General features: G+C 37.4%; 2 protein-coding genes across 2 annotated transcripts; both read left to right on the top strand.

Annotated features, from left to right (window-relative positions):
* The first annotated feature begins 10,380 nt into the window (after nt 1-10,380).
* Nucleotides 10,381-15,553, top strand: eaf2 (ELL associated factor 2). Its single transcript, XM_081367678.1, has 6 exons — nt 10,381-10,604; nt 11,055-11,149; nt 11,241-11,377; nt 11,489-11,652; nt 14,195-14,422; nt 14,508-15,553. Exons 1-6 carry the CDS (start codon nt 10,502-10,504, stop codon nt 14,555-14,557), a joined length of 777 nt encoding a protein of 258 aa, XP_081223804.1. The 5' UTR covers nt 10,381-10,501; the 3' UTR covers nt 14,558-15,553.
* Nucleotides 15,554-17,506: 1,953 nt separating this feature from the next.
* cyp27a3 (cytochrome P450 family 27 subfamily A member 3) lies at nt 17,507-26,061 on the top strand. Its single transcript, XM_081367924.1, has 9 exons — nt 17,507-17,796; nt 18,868-19,058; nt 19,891-20,090; nt 22,679-22,876; nt 23,681-23,844; nt 23,975-24,141; nt 24,476-24,557; nt 24,646-24,849; nt 25,445-26,061. Exons 1-9 carry the CDS (start codon nt 17,569-17,571, stop codon nt 25,556-25,558), a joined length of 1,548 nt encoding a protein of 515 aa, XP_081224050.1. The 5' UTR covers nt 17,507-17,568; the 3' UTR covers nt 25,559-26,061.
* The last annotated feature ends 584 nt before the right edge of the window (nt 26,062-26,645 follow it).

Genomic DNA, 26,645 nt, shown 5'->3' with positions numbered 1-26,645 from the left:
AGAACTCACAATTCCAAAGCACAGGATGTCTCTACTGGAACGCAGTGCAGGATTTTGCAGCATTCTTCCAAATTCCCATGAGAGGGCTTTCAGAGCATATTGGCTGTGCTCTGTAATTACAGGATGTTGTGTGGGGTTGAGGTGGCCGGGCCATATGGAGAGAGCTAATCCTCTACATAACCACACATGCTCCTCGGTTCCTCCAGTGATCATAGCACTAAACAGACATCAGCTGAGCCTGTCAAGCACGCACACTGGATCTCTGGGCTCAGGCATGGAGCGGCCAGGTCAAAGGAAGGGATTTCCTCTTTGTCTCTGCCGTATACCTCGGTGATCTATTGGGCCCAAGGCAAGCGCAGGAGGCCGGCAGCCGATGCATTATCCACATTTGATACCAAGCTCCCTGGAGAGAGTCAAATGTACTATTAGATTTTGTTTCAAGGCTTCTAGTGTTACATTAGCCAAAGTGTCACTTTTATCAGAGAATCTAACAGCTTATTTTGTTTGTTTTTTATTGTGAAATTTATCTTTATAAGTTATTAATCACGATATGTAGCTGTATTTGGCACTTTAATGGCTAACCGCAGTCGTGGTGAGATCGAAATAAAATCACAGGTCCCTGTGGTTCAGTTGGGGTTGGTTTAATACACTACAGCCAGTAAATGCTTCATCCATTAGCTTGAATGCTTCTCCAGAGGGACGGATTTATAGTCTTTATAGAGGAGTGGCACACAGTGCAAATAGAAGAAACATGGCGAGTTAAAAATCACAAATATCATCAGATTAACAGTAAAACATGACTAAATGATCAAATGACTTCAATTAAAAAAACATACCAAAAAGTATGATGGTAATACCATATTTTTGGATATGTATTTCTTTGCATAGTGGTAGGCAGCATGGTATGGGTTTCTTCAACTAGGCAATTTTGACCCTGTGTAGACAAATAAAAACAAACTCTCTTAAAAGTCCCCCTGTAGTCAATAATTTTATCTCATATTTGATCACCAAAATGAAAAATGTAAACGTTTTTTCCTGTGGAAAAAAAAGAAAGAAAAATCTTCATTCCTTAAATTAGCTTGAATGCAACTTCCACACCCTTGCTTCAGTACACGCAGACCTTTGAATATGCCAATTAGCCCCGCCTCCATTCACGCAAGCTCACAGATTCACTCGGCCAACTTACTGAGGTAAACGCTGCACAATGGTATCGCTCTTCTTTACAACGTTGGACACATAACGGCAATTAATATGATTACCCTTTTTGCTTGACTATGTTATCAGACAGCTATGTGTTGCTAATGTTACACAAACCATGTTCCTGTTCACCATTTCAGAGTCAGACAGCGGCCTTGAATTCCAACAATCATCCGAAACGCTTGAAACAACTCCGAACGTCAGTAGAGAAAGGCAGTTCCTCGTAAAATTGTAATACACATCTTACACCTGCTGTAGGCTATTGTTAAATCTACCTGAATTTTCATATCAACAGAAAAATATACCTGGATAACCTGGCATCTCTCTGAGACTCCCCTGCTTGTTCACTGGCTGTTAAATGTTATGCTAAAGCCCGCCGGCACGTTGACGTGATTGGTTACAAGGTAGTTTGTGACGTCAGAAACACCACCGATTTCAAACCGCGTTTTTTTAGAATCTGTGGTTTAGAGTCTTTGGTTCACCGCAGTTAAGAGAAAATACTCAGCAATGGTTGTTGACTTCTGAATCTGCACATGGTTTGTCTTAAAGCACAATAAAAACACCACATAGATATAGGCTATAGTCAACATTAAAACACTTTATTTTCACCACAGGGGGATTTCACACTCTCAGTAATTTATGTATTTTTTACTGTGAAATATTATTACAATTTAAAATAACTGTTTTCTATTTTAATATACATTATACTGTAATTTATTCCTGTGATGGCAAAGCTGGATTTCAGCATCATTACTCCAATCTTCAGTGATCCTTAAAAAAATAATATGCTGATTTGCTGCTCAATAAACATTTATTATTATTATTATTATTAAAGCAGTTGAAAACTATTGTTGCTTAATATTTTTGTGGAAACCATGATCGTTTTTTCAGGATTATCTGATGAATAGAAAGCTGAAAAGAAAAGCATTTATTTGAAATAGAAATTATTTACTGATGTCACAGCAGAATAAAATGAATTTCTTTAAAGAAAAAAAAAGTTTTGATGTGACCTTCATGTATCAGTTGCAGACATACAAATCAACCCATTGGACATAAAAGTGCCTTCAGTTGAAGAAACGTCAATTTAGAGCCAAGTGAATTAAGCATTTTTTTTATTTTTATTTTTACAAATGCACAAATTAGATCCAGATTTCGAATACACAGTGTTGGTCGCTATGACTGGGAGAGTGGAACCATTAAAGAGATTGAAGGGCCTCAGGGCTTAGAGAGAGAGAGTCTCTAGCTGGTGGCCGTGGCCCGTGACACTCAAGATGCAGAGCGGCCACAGAGCAGCGGCCGTCACCATGCCCAAAGACTCCACCATTCCTAATTTATGAGGGCTCTACCAAGCCTCAATAATTCATTCACCCAGCTCCACACAGTGATCACTGAAGCACAGACCGCATTTCACACAAGACCAAAAAAAAAAAAAAAATTAATAAATAAACACAATTCTCTTTCAGACAAGGTTCGCCTCTCCATTATGAGATTTTTTTTTTCTGCAGCGGAGGGACTATATTTGGTACTGCATATGAATCAGCATCTGATGCACAAAAAAAGCTGATGCTGCATTCACAAAACCAAGTGAACAACTGTTCATATGACAGAATAAAAAGGGGTTATTGAAGACCTCTGTTGAATTATGAGAAGAATCAAAGCAAAAAGATTAAAGATTAAATACATGAAATCTACAAAAATGTATTTATTATTGTTTTACGGTGTCAAAAATACACCACTATGAATTAACTAAGAATAAGAATAAAGTGATGTCCCTAAAACCTAATCTGATGTCATAAAAATTTATTACTTTAGCTAAAGGACTCTATATCCTATATTTAGCACCATTATGGGACACAATATTGGTATTGAAAAGTGGAAGGATGTGGGACAATCGATTGTATTGTACCATGAGAAAAGGGATCACATAACACACTGACACAAATACAGAGAGAGGGCAGCTCGGTCTAACACACTGACACGCATATGGTGCATGTGAGCATCTCCAACTAACTAAACAAAGAAACTGTATGGGATGTGAATATATAATGTATCAGATGTAGGTCAGTGCTCGGCTATGCTCCTGTGTGCGGTACATTACTCATATAAATGCATATGTTTTATTATGCTGAGGTGGCGGCTGGTGCTGGCATCACTTCCTGTGTTACTCTGAGCCTGGGAAGCGACATGGGAACTGTCCCACATTCCTCAGATGAGTCACGACTGGGGACTGCAAACGTGTAGCAGGAATGTATTGTCATTTGTGCATGGGACCATGTCAATGAGACTAAGGTATTGACCCAACTGTATTCAATGAAGCTGCAACAGATACCAATGTTATATGTGTGCAGTGTGTGAGTGGAAAATTTGATTAGTCCATTGGGGCAGACAGTCGATGTCAATGTTTATATAATAACCAACCCATATTCTCACAGTCAGGTTCTGATGGTTCTCCCTGTTTGTTAACAGATCTTCTGGTCAAATTTCCGAGAAGCATTGAATCCAAGTATCTCCTATAATTATACCATAAATCCATATTTGCCCACATGATCATGTCAAACAATGTTTCCCAGATTCCCAGAGCTTTCTAACCTTACATTAGCTTCACTATTCATACAGGATAACATCCTTTGTTTAACTTTGGCGTGTAACTTGTCCCACACAATATAAGCTAAACCCTTGAATGACACCTCAAAATTCAAATTATGCAGCTTTTAGAGGTGTGCTATAATGTTTCTAATGAATGGACATATAAAACTGGCAAAAATACACGGTCTGAATAGTGGATCTAAGCCACCAGAATATAATGCAGACTTGATAGGGCTTTTCACACTGCGCTTAACCCCGGGTTATCACATTCTAAACCGATTTTAACCCTGGGTAAAGGAACGTTTAACACTTGTAATTTAGTAGCGGGGTTAGCACCGCTTTTTTACCCGGGGTAAGCCGCATTGCATTAGAATGTTATAGCTAGACATTTAGCAACAGACAACCAATCGCATACTCATATTTGCGTGCTTTGGACAGTCACAGAAACACTGTGCATTGTATAAACAGCAAATTCAGCGTTTGAGAGGAAAACTGTCAAATGCTGACAGAAAACACAACAACTGAGTGAAGAAGAGACCATTTCATTCTTATCTTTATAGTCCGAAATGTCCATTCAGTATAAACTCGATGGTACAGTCGGCAATACGAGGATGTGCAGTGCTACTGTATGTTGTGTTTACAGGTCGCATGCTGCGTTCATCCAATCAATGACACTACTACTGACACCTACTACATATATGCAAAAAAGAACGTTATGGATTAATTGTAAATTATGAGCAGTGTGAAACGTGAAGCAAGATAACCCAGGATTCCGTTTAGCCAGGGTTTAGAATAACCCAGGGTTGACTATTTCAAGTGTGAAAAGCCCTGATGAGTGCTTAACCTTCTAGAACAACAGAACAGAGCAACATAACACCCTAGATATAACCCAGAACACCCTAGCAATGACCCATAACACCCTATCAACCACCCAGAAAACCCTAGCAATGCCCTAGCTACCACCCACAACACTAGCAATGACCCAGGCCAGAACACCCTATCAACCACCCAGAAAACCCTAGCAATGCCCTAGCTACCACCCACAACACTAGCAATGACCCAGGCCAGAACACCCTATCAACCACCCATAATACCATAGAAATGACCCAGAACACTCTTGCAGTGCTCTAGCAAGTAGCAACCAGAGCACCATGACATCATGCAACCCTAGCAACCATCCATCACACTCTAGCAATGACCCAGCACAGAACACCCTATCAACCACCCAGAAAACCCTAGTAATGCCCTAGCAACCACCCATAACACTCTAGCAATGCCCTAGCAGTACCCATAACACCCTAGCAATGACCCAGGCCAGAACACCCTATCAACCACCCAGAAAACCCTAGCAATGCCCTAGCAACCACCCACAACACTAGCAATGACCCAGGCCAGAACACCCTATCAACCACCCATAACACCATAGAAATGACCCAGAACACTCTTGCAGTGCCCTATCATCCAGAGCACCATGACATCATGACGGTGAGTTTTACATGGACAACACTATTTGTATTTTCTTCTGAAAAGGTACAAATACAGTATGCTCAAACATTTTTACATGCTATACAAAAGGATATTATAAGAAAATAACCAATAATGTAGGCTAATCTGCACATTCCACTAAATGTCATCACTTTCAGATTTACCCACTTAAATATTACCCAAATTACATTTTTATAGTCTATTCGCAATCAAAGTTTTTTTGTCCAAACAAAACATCACAGCTCACATTAATTTTCCACAGCATAAACAGTGTTTTCCCCTCCTAATATATGTATGTTTGTCCTCCGGGACTCTGCACAATGTAGTAAACTCATTTCACAATGTTGCTTTTTTACTTCAAGTAAATTGTTTTAATATTAATGCCTTTATTTAGATTTTATAGTTTAAAAAAAAAAACTGTAGACTCGAAATTTTTGTATTTAAGTCTCTTTAAATCTTTTTTAATGATGGTGATATTGTCATCTGCCTGCCTTGAAAGAGTCAAGATCCTCAATAGCATTGTAATGACTTATAATCATCTGCTTACAATTGCTTTTTGTAAATTGTTTCATCTATCCTCAGGAAGTGGGTGGTACCTGGGAATGGCCCATATTTGGTCAGAATCGTTCTTATTAATTGATTTAATTGAATGAATAGGGCGTTATTCAAAGTCAACTTTATGTAAAACATGAGGAAGAGCTGAACTCCTCAATGGCATCAGTATTTACACAACAAAAGGGGTCTTAACAGGCCCTTTCAGCATATATTGAGCACCGGGACTATTATGATGCAGAATATTCAATGCATTTGATGCTGAACGCTATGCAGATGAAGCCCGGCAACAGCCATGGATGATTTTGCGACCAACAATGTGGCCATTTCATGTCACCATTTCAATGGGGGTTTCCATCAGCCTTGATGTAGATAGAATATAAAACTGCAAATTAAATGCATTACTAGCCCCTTGATGGCCTTTAGTTCATCAAAACAACTATGAAAAAACATAGAAACGATTGAAGGCATCCAGGTGACTTTGATAATGTAAAACAAGTAACTAAAAGAAACCACAGTCTGTCTAAATTAAGTGTATGCATTGATGCCTCCGCTGATACATTAAACATACATAAAATGAAAGGTTTCACAGTATTCTATTAAATGTTTCTGATCTTATTGTGTGATTTTTGAACAAAAATGAACCTTGTAATTTTCAATAACTCCAAACTTCTCCAATCATTTAGTCTGCTTAAACCCGCCCCTGCAAGCTTGTGGTGGTCATCTGCCTCCATTTTTGAATGCCACGCTCACATCTCATCCAATTGACAACCGATGCATACTGTAGGACTAAGGTCCACCATACATTTGTTTTTCTTTTTCAATATGGAAGAAAGATCAGACACTACTTCTGTTTCATCGCAACTGTAACATCAGCAATGTACAGTAAAAGCAGGAGGCCTATTAAGTGCTGATGTTATCATACAATTATATATTCTGAGCAGAGCAGTTGTCAAGACTCAACAGTGAATAAAGCCTATTACACAGACATTTTGCAAATTTTAAATTTAATTTTGCCTCAAGGTCATTCAAATTTTTGAATTACAACAAGCAAATTACATTTTCAGAATCAAATAAAACATCTTTATCCACCGACACATATTGATCCAAAGGTGACCTACTTTAACAAAACGATCCAAACACACCAAAGGGGACATTCGTAATAGAGCTGCACAATGATACGTGTTGTGTCAGAGCTATATACAGCACAAGAGGAGTACCAAATTGACACATTTTGTTCCTTTGCTTTATTCCCAAACTTGACTCATTTGTCATGAGCCTCTGATTAAAAACTGTAAAGCTAATTATGCTTTAGTCATCAGCATGCTCTTCATAAAATCCATCATCATAACATGACAATCCCATGTGGTATTCTAGTTGTGAAACTCTTTTAGTAGCATTTCTGATTATTCTGTCTCTTGAGATAAAGCGACATGCCTCGTATCAAGGGCAAGGCCAGACTGCTATAATATTGTTCTTTCGGCAGTGGTAAATCTTCCAGAGGAGATCCACACTTGACTTTAGGCAAAACAAACAGTAGCTATAAAATTTCATTTGCATAAGCCATGTTCAATAATGGAACATTAATAGTTTGCTTAAATAAAACACTCAAAGTATATGTAATCTACAGGAGATATGCAAATGAGCTCTGAGTGACTCATACTGAGCAGTTCTGAGCTCATCTGTCCTTGCAGCTCTCCTGCCACATTTTCTGCCAGTGAACATGATACATGTCAAGGTCTTTTCATGTGTGTTTTATAGCTAAACACAATTTATATACAAAACTGAAATAGGTAAATGTGCTTTCATTATATTTTGGATCTTATTTGTCTTTCTACCCTCATTTGGGGGAGCTGGAATTTTAGTTTAAAGCCAAATGATGAATACTGACACGACCAAACAATCTTTTTAACCTAGCTAAATTGTAGTAATGCCCCAAAATTTCAGCAACTGAAAATATTCCATCGAAATGGCAGAAAAAAAGATTTATTTCGGCATTTGGCCAAAATAGTTTTGGAGGGTCAAAATTATTGACCGAAACAGTAAGCACTTCTCCGGTGATGTGTTTTGACCGTGTCAGTGTCTATTTCTTAAAGACAATGTGGATATGCTACAACAGGTAAAGACACACTTCAACGTGCCCTAAAGAAATAGATTCTAGAGTAGGAATATATATAATTTGTTTGGCCTAAATATTGAGTGGTGGCTCATTGCCAAAAAAACGTTATGACTGGTCTATCACCTGTGAACACGAATTCTGTTCAGGGTGAACAGAACAGAATTAACCGAGACTTGATTTTCGGCTAAATTAAAACTTTAATTTTAGTTCCAGTGTTTCTTTAAAAACATAATTGTGCTGCATCACTACTATAGTAAATGTTTCTTAAAGGGTTAGTTAATAATTACTCACCTCGGAACTCAAATTAAGATCTTTTTGATGAAATCCGAGAGCTTTCTGATCCCCTTTAGACTGCAACGTTATTACCACTTTCAAGGACCAGAAAGGTGATGAAGACATCGTTAAAATAGTCCATGTGACTGTTGCTGTTCGCTGTTCACGTGGGCACTGCGACGCATGCGTGTGATGCTGACGCAAGAGCCGGCCAATACTGAGCCGGCGTTCTGATGTAGAATCCGGAAGTGCATCATTGTTTACAGAGTGAGACTGACACGGAAGAGAATAAACTGTTGAATAAAGTTGTTATTTTTGTTGTTTTTTTGCGCACAAAAAGTATTCTCGTCATTTCATAACATTGAGGTTGAACCACTGTAGTCACGTGGACTATTTTAACAATGTCTTTACTACCTTTCTGGGCCTTGAAAGTGGTAATAACGTTGCAGTCTATTGGGGGTCAGAAAGCTCTCAGATTTCATAAAAATATCTTAATTTGTGTTCCGAAGATGAAAAAAAGGTCTTATGGGGTTGGAACGACATGAGGGAGAGTAATTAATGACAGAAATCTTTTGGGTGAACTAACCCTTTAAACTTTCTCTTCAAGCAAAGCTGTCAGCTCTCATTAAAATTAAAGACAACGTTATTTGTCCAGTAAGCAATTGAGGAAAGAACAGCAATTCTGTAATGACTCCCCTAATGACCATTACTTGGATAAATCAGTCTGTGTGGCCAGGAGTCCTGATCTCAGCCAATCATTTAATGGAGAAAAATCATGATCTGTCCACCATTGCTGAGTCTACAATGACTGTGTATATTACCTGGCAGTGGCCACCAATTGCAAAGAAAATTATTTTATTTTGCATTTTTCTAACACAAATTTCTCTCATTAAGAGTTATGCAAACTCTTTTGAGTTTGAGTTTCAAAGAGCTGTAAAAAAAATCTGAGCTTTTGTATAATGGAGTTTGCATGATCAATGTCATGTGCCATGAGCTGCAGAATTTAAAGTATTCTTAATTTTACATCATAATTTCTTGATAAAAAAAAAAAAAAAACTTTTTTGTTTCAAACTTTTGGATCATCCAACTATATAAAGTTAAATTAATGTGTTGTGCACTCTCAGAAATATAGTATCTACCTACTACCTATCGATCAGAACAATCATCAGGTCATGATAATCTAATAATGGCAAATAATGGCGGATTTCCAAGTCACCCAAAACAGTTACCCAGCAAACTGCTAATTAGGCTACCACCAATCATATCTCAATCTCAATTGACTTTTAATGATCATACAACATGACTTCAGTAGGCTATTCAGAAATCATGGACTTTAGTGGGTAACTTACTTTGCGTAAACTTATAAATGGCACCCTAAAGTAAACTCAAGGTCGCTTGTTGGATTAAAAAAAAACTCGCTCAAAAATATTAAGTGAAAACGCGACAGTCCGTTCATTTAGCTTGCGATGTTATTAAAATAAACGCTATGCTTTGAGTCATATTCACAACCGACTCATTAATATCATAGACAGATTAATATCCAGGTCCAATGACAGTTCAATGGATGCTCATACTTACATTACGCGCGAGTAAGTGATTTCCCCTAGAGATCTCTTTGTAGAATTCTGCCGATTCAACAGACGCTACTGGGAAAGGAACCGGCTAGTGTTAGACCTCCAAATAAACTACGGACCCATTTTCTGTGTGAAACGGAAATAAAATAACAAAATTATATTAAAGCACGTAAATGACGTAATCACACCTTTATGCTGCACCATGATCAAAGGGTCTATTCTGCAGTCATATAATTATTATTTAATATAGGCTAATGCAAAATAATTCATGTTATTATAAATGTATTATATGTTTATATTATATATAATATGGTAACATACGTTAAAATATTTATTTTGGACTAAAAACGGCGGTTCAATATGTAATACTTATTCATAAAATTATTTTTTGTTACTATTGCAAATTTTCTGTTCTGAATCTGTGAGACAAAAAAAAAGACAATTTTCTTATAAAGCACTAGAGGGCACCATGCGGTGGGGTACAAAGGGATACTTCCGTCTGACGTTGCGTAAGCGTTGACTGACAGTTTTCTTAACCAATTACATTGAAGTTAAGCTCCAATGAGGCGTAACCAAGAGCACAAACGCAGCCAATCACAGCGTAGTAAGCGCAAGCAACGGGTCCAGAAGTGAGGTGTCTATTTCTGCCGTAGATGGTATCGAATCAAGTAGAAAGTTGAAAACTGCTGATATATGGTTGAACATTGTGATTAGAATGAATGGAACAGCATATTCAAACTTTGACAATCAAGAGCACGTTCTCAAACTAGGCGAAACCTTTGAGAAACAACCTAAAAGTGCATTCCATACGGTACGATGTAAGTGGTATCTTTTACATTATTATCTGTGTATTAAAATATTCATATACACTCATTAATAGAAAACATATTTTGAAAAATAAAAGGAGCTGTTTTGTACGTTGATACTGAAACCATGCGTTGTTTTTAAACAAAACGGACAGGCATATGAGAAGGCAGCTATGTGCTTTTCCACCTTGCTGGATAAAGATCAGATTTGTAATGTTGTTTGGAAATTATAAAAAAAAAAAAAAAAGCATCTGTCTTTGTGCTTATAATGGAAACATCCTAAACGAACTGTGGTTTAAAATGAAATATTGGGCAACATTAAATTCACGAGGAATTAATGACTTTATATTATAATATTATAATACACGTGCGCCCTCTGTAGGTTCTACAGTAGTACTACACTACTAAGTCAGCAATTGCTCATCTGATTATGAAATATGAATGTTTTCTTCCTGTTCATAGATGATTTTAAACCAGCCTCCATAGACACAACATGTGAGGGGGATCTGGAAGTGGGCAAAGGAGAGCAAGTTACAATCACACTACCGAACTTGGAGGTAGGTTTGATAACCTTATTCTACGAAACAGTTATTTTATGTAGCACAGATAATTTAGCTGAATCTTTTTCTCACCCCTCAACCTTCACAGGGATCCACAGCACCTGTTACTGTGTTTAAAGGTTCCAAAAGGCCTTATATGAAAGAATGTATTCTCATTGTTAACCATGACACAGGAGAGTATCGTCTGGAGAAACTCAGCAGTAACATCGCGGTCAAGAAGACCAGGTAATATAGCTTTTGTGTTCCAATTCATATGGATTTATAATTGATTTCATGATATATTTCTTTAAAGCTTGTATTAAGTAAATAAACTGTTAAATCCTGCTTTCTTTGCAGGGCTGAAGGAAGCAGTAAGGTTCAGTCACGGCTGGAGCAGCAAACCAGCAGGCTCAGTCAGCAGATGAAGACAGGCAGTGGAAGCAAGGCTCCCTCCAGCACCAAGAGCTCTCCTCCTAAGGAGAAAATGTCTCCATCATCTCCCATGGATGACATTGAGCGAGGTAATGTGTGTGTCTTGCTAAAAGCTGGAAGGAAAGAGTAGCAAACAAGGTTTTTGACTAGTTCAGTTAGTACAATTAGCAGGACACCAGCTTGATGAACCAAAAACATGAAAAAAAATACACTACCGTTGAAAAGTTTGGGGTAATTAAGATTTAAAAAAAAAAATGCAATTAACACTTTTATTCCTAAATTTTCTATTAAAGGTAGGGTAGGTAGGATTTTTGTAAAAAAAAAAACTTTTTTTCAAATTTGTTTAAACTGTCTTTATATACCAATACATAATTAAAATGTAAGTGCTCTGAAAAAGAGAATATAAAAATCGAGTGACTGTAGACCTTTTTATCTGCAATAAACACAGCTCATTATTTCCATTTGGGACGAAACAATTGATTGGTTTGGCCGACTGTCACTCACTCTCGCAACCATGGCTACCACCACTGTTGCTACAAGATCTTCCCATATGCGCGCACACCCGTTTGATTTGAGGAGTGCAAGAGAGGCGCGGAACCTACGAAGAGTAAAATTATGGCAGAGAAAGAGCATTCAAAATTCAAAGCACCTGCATATTCAGTCAGCGAAGGCAAACAAGGCAAAAACTACTTCCTCGGACCCTGGTTGCCCGCACTCTTGAACGACCTCCTCTGCTTCGCCCTCGACCCCGGACCTGTCCTCGAACCGACGATGCGGTACTTGTCACCGGAGTGTAACGTTAGTCCTCATCAGAGTCAACAATGTTTTCATCATGGAAACTCTTACATGCAAAACACTGTATATGTTATGAATCTTACACGAAATTCACCTTCATCACAGTGTAACTGATGGTAATGGAAAAACGTGTATCAATGCAACCTGTTTTTAGCTTTGCCTTATAAATATAGCTTGTTACCTATAGCCTAAATATAGCTCGTTACCGAATCAAACAAAATATATTTTAAACTTTACCAGTATCGATATGCTAGCTTGATAGTGAGTACTAAAAACCATCTTATTTGTTTATATTCATAGTGATAAATTTTATTACATGTGATTCTGACATGATGTCACTGCATGCACTGCGCTCCTTCCTCTCCACTCGTCTCAGGTAAATAAATGCGTCTTCCAGCTGAGCCTGAGCGTTTGGCGTCGCGCGTTCATGTGTTTTGGGGGCGTGGCTTTGGAAAGAGCCCAGAAGGGAGGGGTGGAGTGAATGGAAATAATGAGCTGTGTTTACAACAGTCGTGAGAAGTCTACAGACACTCGATTTTTATACTCTCTTTTTCAGAGTACTTACATTTTAATTATGTATTGGTATATAAAGACAGTTTAAACAAAATTGGAATGTTTTTTTTTTGTAGAAAAATCCTACCTACCCTGCCTTTAAAGGTGCTCTAAGCAATGTCACACGTTTTTTTAGGCCGAATTTTTTTTTGTCACATACAGCAAACATCTTGTGGTAGATTTTTCCCTAAACCTAACTATCTGGGGCGTCTGCACTCGACACCCAACTGATCTTAATATCTCTGGCGTCTTCACTCGACACCAATACCTTAATATCTTGGGCGTCTCCACTCGACACCAATACCTTTAACTGGGGTGTCTACAAATCGACACCCAATACCTTTGTACTCTAGCTCTTGCATCTTCAGTCGACAACTGGCCGAGTTTCTAACTAACTTGCTTCCCTAAACTAGCTTCCTAAACTAGCTTCCTGCGCAGGAATAAATCGACAAACAGACCTGCAAATGTCCTTTAAATGCTTTAATCACGGCCAGGAGATCTGACCTTTAATCAAACTGGCAAATTGTATTATGATTTCCACAAAAATATTAAGCAGCACAACTGTTTTTGACATTGATAATAATAAGAAATGTTTCTTGAACAGAAAAGCAGCATATTAGAATGATTTCATGTAATAATGCTAAAAATTCAGCTTTGCCATCATCGGAATAATTTACTCTTAAAATTAAGATAAGCCGGGTGCAGGGTTTTACAAGACTGTCCTGGGATTTACATCATCAATCCGTGACACATTCGGTGACTGACCTGCATTTACATGCGGGATAAAAATTGTGGCTAGCAAACAAAAACAATCTCTAGCGTAAATTTTGATCGTGGCTTTTCTTAGAAAAGAAAACTGGGGTAAAAGATGTGTGTGTGGAGCAAGTGGGGGTTTGTTGTTGTCTCACTAATTGCGTCATCTGTTTCTGCGCTACTATTGGTTTTTAATTTGCCTGTAGTCGTAGTAGAAGCCACACTACAGGACTGTGCGTCAAATCTTCTGACGCTGCCAAAATTTTGTTGGAGGTAAGATTTGATCTCGGTCATTACTCTGCTGTCGGTGAACATGTCAAACTTTTGGCCTAGGAATTGTGGCCAAAATCGCACGTTGTGTACCCGGCCATATTAGAAACAGTCATTTTAAATAGTAATAACAAATTGTAATATTTTCAAATATGTTCAAAACAGACCCTAAACTTTTAGTGTAAATGCTAGTATAAAAGAATTCTTGAATAGTACTTGAATTCTTTTGTGAATCCTTCTAGTTTTCATGCGTTTGTGCAGAGCTCATGGCCGAGGCGCGAGACATGGAGCAGATGAGCAGCGGAGACAGCTCCTCGGATTCTCACAGTTCCTCCTCATCCAGTAGTGGGGACAGTTCCAGCAGCGACTCCGAGGACGAGAGTCGCCCTCCGCATAATGCGCCCCCAGCCCCCCCACAGAGCACCTCTGCCCTCAACACATCTCAAAGCCGCGTGGAAGAGAGCAGCGGGCATTTCATCAACACGCTCAGTGAGTTTCAGGGCCGCTGGGGGATTTTAGTTGGTCTGGCGTTATCTTTTGTGTGTCTAATATGCTAATATTTGATTTATTCCAGAAAACGATCTCCAGTTGAGTGAGTCTGGGAGTGAAAGTGACGATGACTGATTGCAAAGACTTGTTGGACATCTGATGCTTAAAGAGTCATGTTTTCAGGAAGTACAGTATCTGTTATCACTATCCCTATCAACTTTTTAGTTATGAAATCTTTTCTTTCCCCTAGTTTCTTAGTAATACTTGCATCAGCCCAAGCTGTCATTGGACACAAAGCTGGGGGGTTTGCTTTATTAGTAAATTAAGAAAAAGTATTTATTTTGTTAAGAATGCTACTGCATAGATGTTAGTTTTATAGGAATGTCCTATAGTTGCTTCCTCAAAGGTTATAGAATTATATCTATTTCAGAGATAACTGTTTAGAAAGATCACCATGGTCATGTTATAATATATATATTTTTTTGAAGCTTAACATTCTCAAGCACATGTGAATCGGCAGAATACTATTAGGAATCTTAAGGAGCATGAGTGCATTAATGTGCCAAGCTCAGTCTCAGCAATCTCAGATATTTACACATTACCCGACCTGCAATACTTGAATTTCTTTCTTTGATGATTCAGAGACATTTGTTCATAACAAACTGTGCCTTGTACATAAGGTGTATTTTGAATATCCATCCCATTCTCTTGCATTGAAGTTTACCCATTGTTTTCAATTCCTGCTTGGATTCCTTAAGATGTAATCTCCATTTAGATGTAGAAGCCTATGTGTCGTGTGTGTCTTACTGTACGCCTCTGGCAGGCCCAAAAGCAACACTCTTCACTCTTAAAGGATGTCTTTATCCAGCCCTTCTTGAGCACTAATTGCAAAATATGACGTGCCATCCTATGTATTCTACAATAGTAAGGTTGACTGATGTGGTAAATGTTGTTCCTGTGGGAGGTGTTTGATCATTCAAATTGTGTATAGACAAATAAAGACTTGTTTTGCAATGTTTATTTGTTGATCATTTTCAAAGTTTGAACCTACAGTAGCTTCATGTTTTGGCAAGAATAACTTGATCAAGCATAGTGAAGCATTTCAATATGCAGTAAATCTTTTTGAACATTATGCAATCATTTTATGTATTTTTTGATATGACTTTTTAGAGGCACAGACTTTAAAAACAGGCATTGGTTTATTTCTGAAGCAAAGATCATCTTCTACTATGGAAATATTTAGTTTTTTGTGTGTGTGCATTCAACCGTCTCTCCTTCCCTCGCACTTTGTAACACATCTTTCCCTCACGGGTCAAAATGACCCGAAGCCCTTTTTGTCCAGAAAGCTTATTTTATTTCGATAGTATTTTTTTATGCAATTTTTTGGGAGATTTATTTTACATTTTATTTACCTTAAATTAATAGATTTGATAAATAAATAGTAATTTAAGCACATTCCTCACATTCTTTCAACTTCACTTCAAAATAACTCCTAATTTCATGCCCTTTGAATTCAGCTCAAAATATCTTACATTGGGTGTCTTTGCCGACCTCTTGTGGAAAAACATATTATAACATGATATTTCATGACTCTTGCCACTAGATGGCCTTATAGCTGTTCTGCTGGGTTCTCAAGTCATTTTTCTTCAGTTTGCATTGAGGTACACATGTAGACAAGTTTTTGCATTTTTAGTTTGAATTTTGAGCATTTTTAGGTTTTTCTATGTGTACTGAAGCATTCCATTCATTCCTAAGGGGGTCAAATTGACCTGTGAGGGAAGGATTTGTTAGCCTAGTTTTTTCAATTTCAACCACAAAAAAAAGATCCCCTCTGATGAACACAATACAATTTTAAAAAAATTACAAGAGGGAATGATGTATATAAACATGAACTTACTAATTTTCAATACAATTACAAAAATTTGGCAGGGAATCAAGTTTCAAAATACCTGCATTTGCCACATTTATTATTACTACAATAAAACCATGGCTACTTGATTGTAGTTGTCACTACCATCAAAATTTAAAGATTTCCATAAAGCTTTTTTTTCCCCCTAAACAGATTGTCAGATTTTCATTAGAACATTAATAAAACCAGGTAAAATATTTCCACGTTTCATTTGCTACGAGTTTATCTTTTGTACTTTCATTTTCAGTGCCAACCATCATTTGATTTGCAAAGAAATTGTCCGGGATTTTTAGATATACAGGGTGGGCCATTTATATGGATACACCGTAATAACATGGGAATGGTTGGTGATATTAAAGTCCTGTTTGTGGCACATTAGTATATGTGAGGGGGCAAACTCCTCAAGATGGGTGGTGACCATGACATATACTAATGTGCCACAAACAGGACTTTAATATCACCAACCATTCCCATGTTATTACGGTGTATCCATATAAATGGCCCACCCTGTATATTGCCTTGTATTTAAAGGTCTTTTATTTTTAATTTGTAGCAACAACAAAAATGGTTATTGCTTGCCTAACATATGAACAATGTTTTTATTTGTTTGTTTTTGTCAACACGGTAAGATATCCAGTCTGACCATGGTGACAAATTGATGGTCGAAGTTGTAATACTTGATACTTGTATTCAGCAAGGATGTGTTCAATTGATTAAAAGTGACAGTAAAACTTTTACATTGTAACTTTTCAGCTTTGCCATCACAGGAATAGATCAAAATGTAAACAATAAAATAGAAAGCTGTTATTTACATTTTTAATTGTATTATTTTCCAATATTACTGATTTACTGTCATTTTGATTAAATAAATGTAGCCTTTGTGTTGCGAGCATAAGAGACACTTTTTTCAAAAGCATTAAAAACTCTTACCAACTCCAAGCTTTGGAAAGGTAGGCTACTATACATTCGCTTGAAATTACAGTAACACTCAGCAAGCTTCTTACATCGTTGTTTATTAAGTAGCAACAGTATTTTGTCAGAAAACAATGGTTGCCGTGGAGGTAAGACTGTAACACTGGCGGCTTTTACAGAATCACGACGATGACTAGCGAGTTTACTCAAGTTCATGCGCAGGGGAAGAAGAGCAGCTGCTTCTGGCACAGACTGCCATTACAGGGCAGACCATTGCTGTAGCGGGACTCTTGCATCCTCGGTGCTGTGGACTGCGAGATTAGATATGTTTTCCAATTCCTTTCTTAGAACTGGATTATTTTTATGTAAGCAGGACAACAGTGGAATAAAATGCTTGTCATCGATATTCCTCAGCGTTGGGACTCGGACAACCAGTACACTGATAGGTGGTGATAAACAAAAAACCATGGACGACTTGGATGGTCCTAGCTTTCTGACATCATTATACTGGCTTTTTGGAAAAGGTTATTTTCAAACGACACATCAAATGCAGGTAAAGATTAATAAAAACGTAGTCTACTGGGTTTAGTGTTGCACTGATATATTAGTTTAAACTCAAAATCGTCATGTTTGCTTCATGTTTTATGTCTTTTACCACTTTTAATGAATGAGATGGTACTTTCCATGAAAATGTCAACAATCTACGAATAGCTCTCATATCCCTACATGAACCACAAACACTCTAACTTTATAAACACGTGTATATATATATATATATTTTTTTTTTTTTGATTTTTATTAAAGTGTCTTGCACTTACGTGCCCAGCCCAATTAGGCTTAAAAGACACTATCGACATAAAACAGACATAACATAGAAAGATGACCATCATACAAAGTACATAGAAAGATGACCATCATACAGAGTACATTACCATCATTTTCACAATATAAACAAACAAAAAGAAACAGAAACACTGTCAATTTATATATATATATATATAGCTATCTAAATAATAGATAGCTATGTATAGATAGCTATATAGCTATATATAAATATAAATATATATATAGCTATCTATCACATTATGAAATAAATGTTTTTTTCCAAAACACGGTCATATACTAACGTGCCTAAGACTTTTGCGCAGTACTGTGCGTGTGTGTGTATACAGCTCTGAAAAAAAATTAAGAAACCACTGACAACATTTCTTCCAAATTTCAAGTAAAGTCATTTGATAGCTGGTCAAAATAAAGAAAAATAGTTGCCATGTTTTCAGACCTCGAATAATGCAAAGAAAACAACTCTGTATTAATTTTTAAACAACGGAAGTTTTAACTTGGGAAGAGTTCAGAAACCAATATTTGGTGGAATAACCCTGACTTCCAGTCACAGCTTTCATGCGTCTTGGCATGCTCCCTAGCAGTCTGTCACATTGCTGTTGGGCGACTTTATGGCACTCCTGACTGACTCTCCATTATCTCTCTATTTTTAGGCCTATATAAACATGAAAACAAATGATGATAAGAAACTTTTTAGAATTTATAAGAATTTTTGGTTGTGTGAGGTAAAATGTTTTACTGAATCTTTTTTGTTTATTTACTTTAAAATTTGTAATTAATGCAGATAGAGCACAGCAAAATCTACGGCCCACTTTGGAAGTCCAAATATGGACCATTGGTTATTGTTAATGTGGCCAGTGCAGACCTCATAGAACAGGTTTTGCGGCAAGAGGGTCGCCATCCCATCCGCACTGACATGCCCCACTGGAGAGGCTACCGGAAACTCCGGAATCATGCCTATGGACCCCTCACAGAGTGAGTATCACTTGAGACTGGCACAAGCATTCATCTGTCACCTATGCATTCACTGCAAAGATAATGTAAAGCCATAAAGATGTGAGCTATACTGCAAAAGTATACACAAAAAGACACCTGCAGATGTTATGAAGCCACAAATAGACTGTGCATGTCTAAACATGTATTGAATAGCAGCTTGCAGTTGATGTACAAAATGGAAAAATTTCTGAGGGCACTGTGCGTCAAACAATAAATCAAACAGTTCTTGTAATTTGTATGCCTCATAACCCTGAGGAAAATAGGGAATTGTTTTTGAGATCTTACATTGAACAATGAAAGTACAGTGAAACTCCTCTGTAAAGGAGGACAACAGAAGCAATCAATAGATGCAAGTGTAAGTGGGAAAACTGGTTTTGAGGAACCCTATCCACCAAACCTAAAGCAAAAATAGAGGGCTACACTCTTTTAACATCCATGTAACCTTTCCATTTTACACAAGGTTCTTTATAGTTATTAAAAATGCTCTTTACACTAAGAAACTAATGGTTCTTTTAAGAACTGTTCACTGAAAGGTTCTTTAGGGAACCCTAAATGGTTCTTCTATGGCATTGCTGCGAAAACCTGCTTTTGTGATCTTTATTTTTAAGAGTGTACCTTTCACTGTTCAGAGGTCAATCATAGAATGACCATGAGGACACTGCATGAATTTGATCAAAAATACCTCATACTCAATGTTCTGAACTTATTTTAAATATAAAATGCTATATCATTGCAAATGATCATGTGTGACAGTCATTATGCTTACAGAAATGGCAGTACTACTCATAATATATGTGTTGTCCTGTTACAGAATGGGAGCGGAGTGGCAGCGCATCAGAAGCATACTAAATCCTCGCATGCTGAAGCCCAAACACGTGTCCTCCTACACTAATGCCATTAATAGCGTGGTGAGCGACTTTATTGAGAAAGTGGCTAAGCTTAAGACAACAAAAGGCAATGACGTTATGGTGTATGACTTGGCAGGAGAATTGTACAAGTTCGCTTTTGAAGGTAATACTGGGTAATTTCAAGGTCAAGATAATTGGGCTGTGCCATAAAGACATTCCAGGCATTCATATTAGCAGAGTTTTAATGAATTGCTGAGTTACAAGAGTGAATCATGTGAGTACAAAGGGTCAGTGCCACACATGAGATAACAAAGGCCACTGGTTACCATAGCTTCTAGTCATGTGCAGCAGACTTTATCTTAATTTCTCTTCCTTTCAAATAGATCAATGTCAAAAGAAGACCTGGAAAGCAATTGTGCTCTCAAATATCTTGGGCTTACAGATAAACTCAAATAGCCTACTAGTATTGCAGAGGTGGACAAAGTACACAACTTCCTTACTTGAGTGACAGTACAGATACTACTTGTCAAATATTACTCTGTTACAAGTAAAAGTTGTAAAGACCTATTTTTATTTAAGTAAAAGTACAGAAGTATTTGTTTTTAAAAGTACTTAAGAATCAGAAGTACAAAGTAAATGTCAATGCATTGTTTTATTATTGTTTCATTGTTGTATGTAATACTTACAGTACCTTATGCCTCTGAATCTATGCCTGCATACATACCTACCCTCATATCAATATCAAATTTATTTCTAGAACACAGTTCCAGTAGTAGGATTGAATGTGAGATTGAATAAGTGCTCTCAATAACGTCCACAATGGTTTCGGACACCCAAATGGCTGTTTCCTCAAATAGTGCCCTATTTAAAGTTTTTGGACTTTTAGTATGAATATGTTAGCCTTACTGTTATCGATAAGCTAGTGTGCTCCAAAACAATGACAACATTCGCATTTAGAAAACCAAACCCAACATTGAAAATGAAAATCAGGTTGATGTCAGAATCCAACGCCAGATTGACATTAATCTCCAACGTTGGACAGACGTTGTATTGTGGTTGAAAATGAAAATCGTGTTGACGTCAGAAACCAACATCAGTCGGGTTCTGACGTCAATCCGTCGTCGGTTTCTGATGTCAATCTGAGTTTAATTTCTTTTAGGGCTGCACGTTTTCAAGTTTTTCATTAACCGTTAACCGAGGCCCTTAGCGGTTAATACTCGGTTAACCACAGTGTGCGCGCCGCAACCCCGAGATAGGCGTAATTTGCGGGTGGGAATGTCCCCAGCACCACTATTTTCTAAGGTCGATATTGTCCCCACCACTTTTGAAACATCTCGCGGGATGAATAACGTTACCAATACAAATAAAAAAACACATCTCCAGTTAACTAGCAGAGCATTCATTTCGTTCGTTTTTTTTTAGGCGATCTAGCGCTGAAATATTTTGTTTTTTAAGTGATCAAAGTGCTCGTTACCGCTGCGATCGAGAAGGGTCTTGTAAAACGTGCTGAGGTAATATTAATTCGTGGCCACGAAACAATTCACCTGAATATTCACCAATTCACACACACACGAAAAAAAAAAAGGAATAAAAAGATGTACGAGAATAGTCGGCCTTCACTGAAGAGCTATTTTCACTAGTGAGAAAAACAGTTTAATAATTATTAATTCGTGGCCACGAAATAATTCACCTGAATATTCACCAATTCACAAAAAATAGGTCTTTAGCATTCACTAATTAATAATATCAAAGTCTGTTTTTTGGCCACGTTGTAATTCGTTTAATCAAAATGAGGGAGGGAATTAGTTCAACGTGTCCACGATTTATTAAAACGAGGGAACAAATAAGTCGTCGTAACAACTAATTATTAAGATCAGCGGACAGGGCGCATAAGAACAAACAGTGAGAGAGCCCCGGCCGCGCGCGCGCGCACTCTCACCGCCCTCAAACAACACGAGCGCTGTATTGCTCTCTCTCCCTCGCGCATATCAACACAATAGTAAAAGGTCGGAAGACCGATTGTGTTTTATTGATTAGTAGTTTGTTCATATAAAGTGTTTGATTAGCAAGTACATGTTTAGGAAATGCATAATACAAAATGTATGGGTTAATGTAACGGTAAACGCATGCGCGGGTAACTGCTGGGGTAAAGCTGTGGCTCTGCAGACAGATATTATTGTGCTGCGATCAGTAGCGCGGATACTATGTTTGTTTCTGGCTCGCGCACAGCCTTCACTCTCGGACGCGCGCTTTCTTTCTTTCTTTTGCTTCATATTAGAAAACTGGTCTAGCGGTCTCTGGTGGTGCAAAAATGTATTACAACTAAATTAACCGAGCAAAATGTTTCACTCGGTTACGCAATTTTTAACGGTTAATCGGTTAACCGGTTAACCATGGACACCCCTAATTTCTTTGCAAAATGCAGTCCTGCAACCAAAATCCTCCCCTGACTGACGTTACTACTTTCTACTCAAGGACCTTGACAGAAATGTAGTGGAGTAAAAAGTACAATATTTGCCTTTCAAATGTAGTGAAGTTAAAGTAAAAAGTTTCCAGAAAAAATAAATACTCAAGTAAAGTACAGATACTCAAAAAGTGTACTTAAGTTCAGTACTCAAGTAAATGTATGTTGTTACTGTCCACCTCTGAGTTTTAGATTCATTGTTTTGTTGTACTTTGTTATATTTGATATATATTTGGTAACACGCACTGTGTCCATCACAGTAATATTGTTATTCTCTTTCTCATCAGGAATTTGCTCAGTGTTATTTGAAACTCGTATGGGGTGTCTTAATGATGTGGTTCCTGAAGAAACACAGAAGTTTATCTTCTCTGTGGGGGAGATGTTCCGTCTTTCACCCATCGTGATCCTGTTTCCCAAATCTATCTGGCCCTACATGCCTTTCTGGAAGCATTTTGTGGCTGTTTGGGACCATTTGTTCAAAGTTGGTTAGTTTATTTTTTTATTTTATTTTATTGTCTTGTTTAAAAAATATTCAAATTAATACAATTACTATTAATAATAAAAGTTTTTTTATTGCCATGTACACTACTGTTCAAAAGTTTGAGGTTGGTAAGATTTTTTGGTTACACTTTATTTAAGGTGTCCTTGTTACAGTGTAATTAAACGTTTAAGTACTGAGTAATATTAATTAACTACATGTACTTACTATAAGGTCAGGGTTAGGGTTTGGTTTAGAGTTAGTTGCATGTAATTATGCATAATTTACAGTTATTATAGTAACTACATGTAACAATGACACTGTAAAATAAAGTGTTACAGATAAAAAAAAAACAAATTAATACTATTATTTAGTGATGAATTACTGTTTGTGTATATTAGTGATGAATAAACTATTTCAACATGGCTAATAATAAGAAATGTTTTTTGAGCAGCAAAGTCAGCATATTCTAATTTCTGAAGGATCATGTGACACTGAAGACTGGAGTAATGAGGCTGAAAATTCAGCTTTGCCATCACAGGATTAAATTACATTTTAAATTATATTAAAATAGAGTACCAGTCATTTTAAATAATAATACTATTTCACAGTATTCCTGTTTGACTGTATTTTTACAGATAACAAATAAAAGCAGCCTTGATGAGAATAAGAGACTTCTTTCAAAAACATTAACAAATCTTACCAACTTACAAACTTTTGAATGGTGGTGTAGTAGAGCACCTATATTCAAACTATAGTAATGAGTTGTCAGCATGGAAGTCATCCTTAAATATGCTGTTTTTTTGCACAGCGGATGAACTGGTGCAGAAGAAGATGACAGAGATTGAAGAAATGGTGAAACTTGGACAGCCAGTGGAGGGCGAGTATCTCACACACCTCCTGACCAGTGAACAGATGTCCTTAACGGAGGTTTTGGGAAGCATTACAGAGCTTCTGCTGGCTGGAGTCGACACTGTAAGTGTCTTCACTCTTTACAGGGGCAATGCATTGTTTTGCAACATTTTATTTAAAACGAAAGAAAATAGTGTCACTAGTATTTGTAAAGGGTTTTCAATTGAAAGTTTTCAATGTGTGCTCAATTTAGACTTCAAACACTATTTCCTGGGCGCTGTATCACTTGGCACGGGAGCCAGAGATCCAGCAGAAGCTGCATGAGGAGGTGATCAGCATCTGCCCGGGGGACAAGGTGCCCTGCAGTGATGACATCACCAGGATGCCATTGCTGAAGTCCATCGTTAAAGAGACTCTTCGGTACAGCATATACCGTATCTCTCCATTATACTGTCAGAAACATATTTAATAAGAGCAAAAAGAGCTGTCTAATATGCTAGTTCAGCGTCAGAGAGAAAACAAGCCCTTTGTGATTTTGTGAATGTCAGTGAGTCAACATGATAATGACCACATGCCGAATGTAGTACATCCAAATTTCATTCATACTACACACATTCATACTATATAGAACATACTTTTTTAACGTTTTTGAAGCAAGTCAAACCTAATGTAGTACCTACTATACAGTATGTGATTTCAGGTGTTGTGTTAGCCTGCTAAATTACCTTCAAAACATGTTCTCTGACATTCTCAGGTTATATCCAGTGGTTCCTGGAAATGCTCGTGTTGTTGCTGAAAGTGAAATAGTGGTTGGTGACCATCTGTTCCCTAAAAACGTAAGCTGAACTACAAACCTCCATTCCATAAACACACCTGTAAATGGACGTCCAAACTAATCAGCGCTGTGTATTCTGTGTTTTCCAGACTCTGTTCCACCTCTGCCACTTTGCGGTGTCCTATGATGAGAAGGTGTTCCCCAATCCTTCTGCTTTTCTCCCCCAGCGATGGATCCGGGGGCAGAAGCAGTTAAACCAGCACCCCTTTGGGTCTGTGCCGTTTGGCTTCGGCATTCGCGCCTGCCTGGGCCGCAGAGTGGCTGAACTGGAGATGTACCTCCTTTTGTCCCGGGTAAGAGTGCATAAGTGTAAGCACAGTCACTGTCTGCACCCTTCCATAGCTGAGCAGATGTTTGTGTTATTATATTAGTAGAACAATGTTCTGTTTAACCTCACCATCAGATGATTCAATCTGATGGCATATTCACATTTTTGGAATAATGTGGAGTACTGAAGATAGCAATGTGCTGAAACGTTTGCTCCTGTTCATTTGTTTTTAATTCACTTTGCACTTTTTGCACTATACAATCCAGAAAAAAAAATGTTTTGATAGACTTCTGTAGTCTGTACTGAATTCAGTGTGCTGCCAGTCACCTTCTTTCTCATATTCACATTTTTGCCTTTACCCGGAAAAACGAAGAAATGCAGTTTTAAGTCATTCCGTGAATTTTTAACCCATCCTTATCACCAGTGATTGTCCCAGTTTAGCTGATCATATTGTGTGTTAGTTTTAGATCTTTGACTAGTCTGCTGTCCTTCACCTTTGATTCAACCTTCTCTGCTATTACAGAGATAATAGCTTGTCAATGAGTAACTAAGACGTCTCTAAACTTCAATGAACTATCAATGTTCAATATGGTTTTATTTATTTATTCTTTTTTTTGCAGTTAATTAAACGCTATGAAGTGCGCCCAGACCCTTCAGGAAAGACTGTGAAGCCGATCACACGAACTCTGCTGGTCCCTGCCACATCTATGGACCTTCAGTTTATTGACAGGTAAAAAGAGCAAGAGGAACCAGTCAATGCAAAATGCTTCTATATAAAGAATTGTGCACTTATCAAAGCAGTGTGCTTCTAGATGATGATGTTTACAAATTTGATATGACACGTATAATTGCAAAATGTAACTACAATACATAGTGCTGACTAAATTTAATGGCTTTACTGTTGCCTTTTTCCGGTCTTTTTATTTATAATAAACAAAGACTTATTTTACTGTTATAAATACTTATATACTGTAAATATAATATAATTTTTGACATTATATTGTATAAATAATTTTGTTTAAATAGAATTGTATGTGGATTATTTTGTCAAATGTAAGTTTTTTAGATCCTTTACAAATAATGTCAACTTGTTTTTTTTGTGTGAACACCTTAATTTTTGCAATTATATTTTAATAATTTTAGAGGAAAATAATATCACAGTTTAAAATCTAATTTTGGATTACATTTGTCTTTGCTGGTAAGAATAATATTCATATTAAACACATGTTGCAACCCCAGTCCACTGTTTGCATGAAATCTTTCTCTCACTGTTAAGGCCTCCACACACTACAAGATAATCGGGGCGATTTTGAGCCCAATTCTTACCCTCCGACAATCCCAGTGCTTCCTCCTCATTAACTTTGAAACAGGAAAAAGCATTGAAAAGACTTAACCCTCATACCTAATTCTTTTTCATTTACTTCTTATATTTATTCTTATATTTCTGTTTTTATGACAGACCGCACTGTCTGAAACCCACTCAAAACCTATCCTTGCGCTTAAAAAACCCTTTTAATCTGGAACATACTGTACATACTGAAACCCACCTAAAATCTACCATTCCTGAGAACCACTCAAATCCTACCCTTACGCCTAAAAACCCTTTCAATCGGAAACCTACATACAACAATCAGGTTTCCAGGGGCAGAACGGGGAGTCACAAGGTGACTTATTGGACACCGGCGTGGCTTCTGACGTCACACTTGGATGTGGGTGGGGTTGGATGTCCAGAGCAGGATGCAACGAGCCCTTCTTGTGTAGTGTGATGTGGTAAGGGTGATTGAATCTGCTCAGAAGAACGTCGGGCCGCATCAATGTCAA

Source organism: Scardinius erythrophthalmus (assembly GCF_964197995.2).
Source record: "Scardinius erythrophthalmus genome assembly, chromosome: 6".
In the NCBI taxonomy this organism is placed as follows: Eukaryota; Metazoa; Chordata; class Actinopteri; order Cypriniformes; family Leuciscidae; genus Scardinius; species Scardinius erythrophthalmus.
Note: the sequence above shows the minus strand (reverse complement) of the source record. Positions and strands in the feature narration are given on the sequence as shown.

Excerpts from the sequence above, each read along its gene's own strand:
- eaf2 (XM_081367678.1), top strand. The coding sequence starts at position 10,502 with ATGAATGGAACAGCATATTCAAACTTTGACAATCAAGAGCACGTTCTC. Across the intron at positions 11,378-11,488 it reads ATCGCGGTCAAGAAGACCAG|GGCTGAAGGAAGCAGTAAGG; the intron begins GTAATATAGCTT and ends CTTTCTTTGCAG. Across the intron at positions 14,423-14,507 it reads GCATTTCATCAACACGCTCA|AAAACGATCTCCAGTTGAGT; the intron begins GTGAGTTTCAGG and ends GATTTATTCCAG.
- cyp27a3 (XM_081367924.1), top strand. The coding sequence starts at position 17,569 with ATGTTTTCCAATTCCTTTCTTAGAACTGGATTATTTTTATGTAAGCAG. Across the intron at positions 20,091-22,678 it reads GTACAAGTTCGCTTTTGAAG|GAATTTGCTCAGTGTTATTT; the intron begins GTAATACTGGGT and ends CTTTCTCATCAG. Across the intron at positions 24,558-24,645 it reads ACCATCTGTTCCCTAAAAAC|ACTCTGTTCCACCTCTGCCA; the intron begins GTAAGCTGAACT and ends TGTGTTTTCCAG.